This window comes from Arachis ipaensis, chromosome B03 (genome assembly GCF_000816755.2).
Source record: "Arachis ipaensis cultivar K30076 chromosome B03, Araip1.1, whole genome shotgun sequence".
Lineage (NCBI taxonomy): Eukaryota > Viridiplantae > Streptophyta > Magnoliopsida > Fabales > Fabaceae > Arachis > Arachis ipaensis.
In genome coordinates this window covers 128,399,881-128,407,206 of record NC_029787.2, presented here as the reverse complement: position 1 = coordinate 128,407,206, position 7,326 = coordinate 128,399,881, and the positions used below count along the sequence as shown (strand labels likewise).

Sequence of the window (7,326 nt, the reverse complement as noted above, 5' to 3'; positions counted from 1 at the left end):
AAATTCTCTCTCTCTCTCTCTCTCTCTCTCTCTCTCTCTCTCTCTGCTTATGCTTCTTTCTTTCTACAATCTTTATCCATCCACTCTCTCTAACCATTTCCATCGTCGTTGTTCCCAGGTTTCTTCATCGTTTATTTATGTGGTTGCAAGATTCGGGGGGTTCAACAGCAGCTCCGCTCAACTGTTACCACCAAGGCGCCGCAGCTTCTCCGCTTCTGATAATCTCTTTATGGCTTTTGTCCTTTCTTTCTGCTGATTTAGCTCTTTAGGGTTTTCAATTTGTACTCTTTTCTCTTTTTTCCTTTTCTTTTTGTTGTTGGGGAAATCTTTGTTGTGGGTACTTTTTGTAATTGTTATATCCTTTGTCAAAGTTTATAGCTTTGAGTTGTTTCTCCCCTCAATACTGTACAATCAACAATTATCATCTCATCTCATTCTTGCAGTCTTTTTCGTTTCCGTTTCTTTTATCATTTTTCTTAACTCATGTTGTGTTCTTTGATTTTATTGGGAGAATACTGTGTAATATCGTGGATTACTTTTAAACCTCACGTCTCTCCTGTTGTTGAAGAAAATAAAAAAGATAAATTATTGAAATAATAATTCAAAAAAAAAAGGGAGGAAAGAAAATAGAGGGGAAAAAGAAGAAAGAACCTTATCATCTCTCATTGATGGGGAGCCCGGGACTGAGCAATCGAAATAATGGACAGCAGCAACGATTAGGCATAACTGAGCCCATTTCATTGGGCGGACCAACTGAGTATGATGTGATCAAGACTCGGGAACTCGAAAAGGTTCTGTTTCAGGCTATTCTAAATCATTGCTAGTTAGTTCTTGAGGTTTTTCAAGTGTTAATTTACTGATTCGGGATTGTGGATGTTCAGTACTTGCAAGATGCTGGCTTGTACGAAAATCAGGAGGAGGCAGTTAGTAGGGAGGAAGTTCTTGGCAGGCTAGATCAGGTTGAATAAATCTTCTTGAATGAACATGTTTAAATTCTTGAGAAATATTCTTTAGTTGAGAGTAGCTGTTTGACTTAATCTTTTGATTGTATTGTTACATTTTCATTAAGTACTGTCTTCGAATTTTGGTGGTGTTCCTTATGAGGTTGCTGATATTTTATTTTCTGTTTTGATACGAACTAGATTGTGAAGATTTGGGTCAAAACCATTAGCCGTGCAAAGGGACTCAATGACCAACTGGTGCAAGAAGCAAATGCCAAAATTTTCACCTTTGGCTCGTATCGGTTAGGGGTATAACTCTGTTTCTGTTTTATCTTCCATTTTTTGTTTTTGTGCCTGTATTTTGTTCATCTTTAAATTGCAATTCAAGCTTGGACAGTCTTCTGGAGAAAGGATTGGAGAGGGTGAGTAAGGGTAGCACTGTCATATGTTATTAGCTTGACATAGAATGTACAGAATTTTGGACTGGAAAAAGTGATAATACTGATAATCACTATAATACATTTATTGTCATCTCTCTCTTTTTATTTCTCTCCTCTTTCAGATTGTGTTATTTTACCAGTTCGCTCCCAAATTTTGTAGGTCCATGGCCCTGGAGCTGATATAGACACGCTTTGTGTGGCACCTAGGCATGTATCCAGAGAAGTATGATAATTATTACCATTTCTTGTTGCAAATATATCATTTGCAGGTTTTATCTTTGATATGCTAAAATAGTTATTTGAATTGACCTTTAGGAAGATTTCTTTGGTGAACTACATAGGATGCTGTCTGAGATGCCAGAAGTAACAGAGTTGCACCCTGTGCCTGATGCTCATGTTCCAGTGATGGGGTTCAAGTTCAATGGTGTTTCTATTGATCTCCTTTATGCAAGATTGTCTTTGTGGGTTATTCCTGAGGTAAGTATTTTATGCAAGATTAAAGATTAAAGATTCATATGCCTAAGTTGTTCCATTTGATATGTATGAAATTGAATCATGCTGAGTGACAAACAGTTCTTGTCCACCTTGTGTTATGTTTGTCTGCATGTTGCTTGTATAGGCAAAGTTAATCATATTTAACCTTTTATTACTGCTTAGTAATGCTGGCTGATTTTGTGGGACAGGACTTGGATATATCACAGGAGTCAATATTACAAAATGCAGATGAACAAACTGTTCGTAGTCTTAATGGTTGTAGAGTGACTGATCAAATCCTGCGTTTGGTTCCAAATATTCAGGTAGTGTATATGAAATCCTAAACATGGTTGGAGATTTATGCATCAAGGTTTCCTGTCACATTAATCATTGTATGTCTGTTTTTGACGTGCAGAATTTTCGCACAACATTGAGATGCATGAGGTTTTGGGCAAAGCGACGTGGTGTCTATTCAAATGTATGTCAAAGCTCCTTCTCTTCCTATCTCAATTATAATTATATTACTCTGATTTACCTAAAACATGATATGTTGTGGGCAGGTTTCTGGTTTTTTGGGTGGTATAAACTGGGCATTGCTTGTTGCTCGAATATGTCAGTTATTTCCAAATGCACTTCCAAATATGTTAGTGTCTAGGTTCTTTAGGGTGTATACTCAGTGGCGTTGGCCGAACCCTGTCCTCCTTTGTGCTATTGAAGAAGGATCTCTTGGACTCCAAGTTTGGGATCCTAGACGATATCCCAAGGATAGATTCCATCTAATGCCGATAATTACTCCTGCTTATCCTTGCATGAACTCTAGCTACAATGTTTCATCAAGTACATTGCGTATTATGACAGAGGAGTTTCAGAGGGGAAATGAAATATGTGAGGTATGATGGATTGCTCCAGAAATATTGGCTTTTGGGAAAATTCAAGGAAATAGTCTTGGTCAAGCTATATGAAGTTTGAAAAATGAAACAAATTTTGGTTCAATTTTCTCTTTTTCTTTTTTCCCTTCCATTCAATGAGATTTAATTGTTAATGGTTTAGACACTAATATGTTTTAAGATAAAATATTGCGGCATTGCCTTATCCATGCCAACTCCACCTAGTGGGACAAGGCTTCGTTGTTGTAGCTGGTTTTATGTTAAGCCAAAACAATGTTTTTATCTGCAATGATCTCTTTTATGACTTTATTATTATGGAACTAAGTTTCTTCTAGGGTGGTTTACTTATTAGTTAAGATTATATTTCGATGATATTTGAGTTGCATAATTCTGAGTTTCTGTCATTCTTCGCAGGCAATGGAGGCGAACAATGCCAATTGGGATGCTCTTTTTGAGCCTTATCCATTTTTTGAAGCTTATAAGAATTATCTGCAGATAGATGTTTCAGCAGAGAATGCTGATGATCTTAGAAAATGGAAGGGCTGGGTTGAGTCCCGCCTCCGCCACTTGACATTGAAGGTATAGCACTGTTACTGTATTAGTGCATGTTATGACATCTAATTTACTTTCTTTCTTACTTAGCTCTTATCTTCCTCTGTGAGAAAGGGGGTAGGAACACTTCCATTTTCATTCTTTATTTATTTGCTTTTACCTTTAAACATCCAGATTGAGCGGCACACATATGGCATGCTTCAGTGCCATCCACATCCTGGTGATTTTTCAGACAAATCTAAGCCTTTCCACTGTTCCTACTTCATGGGTCTGCAACGTAAGCAAGGAGTTCCTGTGAATGAAGGCGAACAATTTGATATAAGACATACCGTTGAAGAATTTAAGCATTCTGTCAACATGTATACTTTGTGGAAACCAGGAATGGCTATCCAGGTATCCCATGTGAAACGGCGTAGCATACCTAACTTTGTTTTTCCTGGTGGCATTCGACCTTCCCGGCCAACTAAAGCGACTTGGGACAGTAAGCGAAGTTCGGAATTAAGGGATTCGGGACATGGTCAGGCAGAGAAGTCTCAAGAAGGACAAGCAGTTGCCTTGAGAGAAGCCGATGAAAGGAAGAGAAAGCGAGCGGAGGACAGCATTGATAACTTAAGAACTTCCAAGTCTTTTGCATCTTTACCTCCCTCCAGCGGGGATGTTCATGATGACTCGAGAAATCCTGTTAGCATTGCTAGTTCTTGTTCTATGAAATGCGATGAATCAGAAGTCAACAGTGTGAATGAGAAGCCTGATTTGAAATCTTTAACGGGAAGTCCTTCCAGGCATGGCGAGACCAATGGATCAGCAAGTATCCAACAAGTCAACCATATGCTTACTGGCACTAATACATGTAATTCTAAAGAAGCAGAAAATCTAGCCATTGAGAAGATCATATCTGGTCCATATGATACACATCAAGCCTTACCAGAAGAACCCGACGAGCTTGAAGATGATGTTGAGTACAGAAATCAATTTAAAAATTTAGGTGGGAACATAAACAAGAGCAACTTGGACTCTTCACATTCAGAGCTGGCAGTGGTAGGCGAACCAGTTATTACTGAGAAGGAAACCTCTTGTTCAAATCATTTATTCCCCAATGAGAGCTTGGAGGAGCTAGAGGTTACCCTCTTAATCTTGTTCAAACCATTTTATGGTGCAGTTCTTAAATAAGAAATTGAAGAGTTTCTGACTATTTGTTTTTGTTTTGTTTGTCCCTGAAAGCCTGCTGAGCTGACAGCTCCATTCATAAGTTCTACAGCTGCACCTCTGCCCCAGAGGAAGCCCCTTATCAGGTAAACTACTTTGAATGAGAGTGAGTTTATATGGGAATTGATAGTTTAATGTTGGTTGGCTAACCATTCAGTTTCCATCTTGTTCTCTTCAGGTTGAACTTCACCTCTCTAGGAAAAGCTGCTGACAAAAGTTCTTAGATGCTGTAATAGAGATGCCACTTCAAATGTCTTGGAAATGCTCTTTTCCAATTCCTTCTTTCCTTCTGTAATCATAATGAAGTTTTGACGCCTACTTATAGAAGGGAGATACCAGCCCTCTAAAATTCAAGCTTTTTTTTTTTATCTGCAATAAAATATAGTCCATAGTCCCATGTTTTGTCTCTATTTAATTGTGGGATTTATAACTAATTTATATATTATTTCTTTGGCATAGTTTTATACATTTTAAAATTGGATTTTGCTATCCTATGTCTTTAGGATATAAGTTAAGCATATAATAAAAAAAATATTTTAATACTATTTATCACAAAATAAGTTTTTTTACATTTTTAATACATAAAAGTAATAAATAGGGGTGTCCGCGGATCGGATCGGATATGGCCAAAATTTCGATCCGATCCGCACTAAAATCATCGGATCGGATCCAATATCCGCAGTTTTTAAGGTTGGATTCGATCCGATCCGATTCGCACATTTGCGGATCAGATCAGATCCCGCTGGCCAATGGGTTGCTGCATGCACAAGGCGGGATTCGAACCCCCGACACTTGCTTAAGCGGACTAGTGAGCTAACCACTAGACCAACCCAACTTGGTTATCGGCCGACTTAATTTACCTTCGGTCACTACGCACCCCAATGAGATGTTAGGTTGGGCCTCATTAATGCGCAAAAAAAGTTCAATAGATTTTTATTTTGCATTTTCAATAAAAATTCATCAACTTGATTTCAATTTCTCCCATGACCAGAATTGCTAAAACAATTGTTTGTTTAAACCTTTTTGGTCTATATTTTGTCCAAAAACAAAAAAACTTATTTTCTAATACATTTTTTAAATTTTCTTTTAAAAATAAAAAATAAATGGATCAACCCATATATAACTTGTGGGGTTAGCCACAAATAATCCGAACCTAAAAATCGAGACTCATGAATGCTTGAAAAATAAAATGGTCATATAATCTATAGATTTAGGCACATACACTGGCCTAAATGGGTCAAATCAGCACGTTTGATGGCCTCAACATCTTATAAATTTAATATTATAAAATATAAAGCATAAACCCTTAGGCTTGATGGTTAAGGGGAATTTTGTTTTAGAGTCCTACTAGTAGGAAGCCAATGACTTATTTGTACAATGTGTATAATAAGTTATATGGGTTACAAAATGAACATCACCCAAAAATTTAAGTTGATTTTAGGATTCACCAAGGATCGAATTCTTGATCTTTTAGATCTAAAGCTCTAATACTATGTTATGATATCACTCATCCCAATAATTTACTTTGATAGAAAAAAGTAACACTAATGACTATATCTCTAGTACCTCTAAACCTGTATTTCCCTTTTGTATTTTATTTCGTAAAGCGTATGGTGTATATATTTATGTGTGAAAATTATAATGAAAAGAGGGATGTGGAGAATGTGCAGGAACAGCTGAAAGAGCAAGACTTTAGGTAAAGTAAAGTGGGATCCATCAAAGAGTGACAGAAAAGTGCAATATATACCAGTGTGGTCAATGTTATATGATAGAAGCGGAGTAAGAGAAGATAGATGAAAGTGAGAGATGGAAATAGCAGAGCTGGATTATGTGTTGGTCCCAGTTGGGGTGCTGGTGCTTGGAATATATCACGCGTGGCTTCTCTACACCATAATCAGGCACCCTTCTCGCACCGTCATTGGCTTGAACGCTCAGTCTCGTTATCAATGGGTTCTTTCCCTCATGGCTGTCAGTTTTACTCACTCCATAATCTCTTTGAGTTTAAATCTTTTAACAAACAATTTAATAAGAACGTTGGTGCAGGATCCCCTGAAGAATGGAGTTCTGGCGGTTCAAACAATCCGCAACAACATCATGGCATCAACGCTTCTGGCAACAACAGCAATCACACTCAGTTCACTAATCGGCGTTTTCGCCAACACCGACTCCGACACCAAATTGGTTTATGGTAACAAAAGTTCCCTCAACTCTGCTATCAAGAGGCTCTCCATATCGTTGTGCTTCCTTGTTGCATTCCTCTGTAACATGCAGTCTATCAGATACTACGCGCACGTGAGCTTCTTGATCACTTCACCTGCACTCAAAGGGAAGACGGATTTCATTGAGTATGTTGCGAAGACATTGAACCGTGGAAGTGTTTCTTGGTCCCTTGGACTCAGGGCTTTCTACTTGTCTATTCCTCTTGTCCTTTGGATCTATGGCCCCATTCCCATGTTTGCTTGTTCCTGCTTCACCTCTTTCGCCTTGTACTTCTTGGACACTACCACTCAGATCACCAGAGATCTTCACATTAAGTCCTTCAAACACACCGACATCGACATCCACCACATGCAACCTGCACCCTAACCCTACCTCCAACTTATTAATACTCTACACAAAATTTGTCAAGTATTAAGGGTCAGTAACTTTTGTGATTTGTAACCATCAATGATGATTTTAATGGTGTGAGATTGGCGTGAGATTTTATCCAATGACTCATTTTCTTTACTAGTTATATGCTGGACAAAATTTAAAAAAGTTGCTGACCCTTAAACTTTTCCAAATTTATCAATGAGGATACATCAGCTAGCAAGGAGAGGGGAGAGG

General features: G+C 38.0%; 2 protein-coding genes across 2 annotated transcripts in view; both read left to right on the top strand.

The window, feature by feature from the left end:
- Nucleotides 1–4,945, top strand: part of LOC107631779 (nuclear poly(A) polymerase 1) — a 5,189-nt gene extending 244 nt beyond the window's left edge. The window contains exons 2-13 of the mRNA XM_016335327.2: nt 119–791; nt 882–959; nt 1,143–1,250; nt 1,542–1,604; nt 1,697–1,858; nt 2,065–2,178; nt 2,271–2,333; nt 2,416–2,745; nt 3,157–3,321; nt 3,469–4,413; nt 4,516–4,586; nt 4,679–4,945. Coding sequence (XP_016190813.1) covers nt 669–791; nt 882–959; nt 1,143–1,250; nt 1,542–1,604; nt 1,697–1,858; nt 2,065–2,178; nt 2,271–2,333; nt 2,416–2,745; nt 3,157–3,321; nt 3,469–4,413; nt 4,516–4,586; nt 4,679–4,724 — 2,268 coding nt within the window. The 5' untranslated portion in view covers nt 119–668 and the 3' untranslated portion in view covers nt 4,725–4,945. The remainder of the gene's footprint in view (nt 1–118; nt 792–881; nt 960–1,142; nt 1,251–1,541; nt 1,605–1,696; nt 1,859–2,064; nt 2,179–2,270; nt 2,334–2,415; nt 2,746–3,156; nt 3,322–3,468; nt 4,414–4,515; nt 4,587–4,678) is intronic.
- LOC107634763 lies at nt 6,142–7,212 on the top strand. The gene is made up of 2 exons (XM_016338186.2): nt 6,142–6,468; nt 6,544–7,212. Exons 1-2 carry the CDS (start codon nt 6,307–6,309, stop codon nt 7,084–7,086), a joined length of 705 nt encoding a protein of 234 aa, XP_016193672.1. The 5' UTR covers nt 6,142–6,306; the 3' UTR covers nt 7,087–7,212.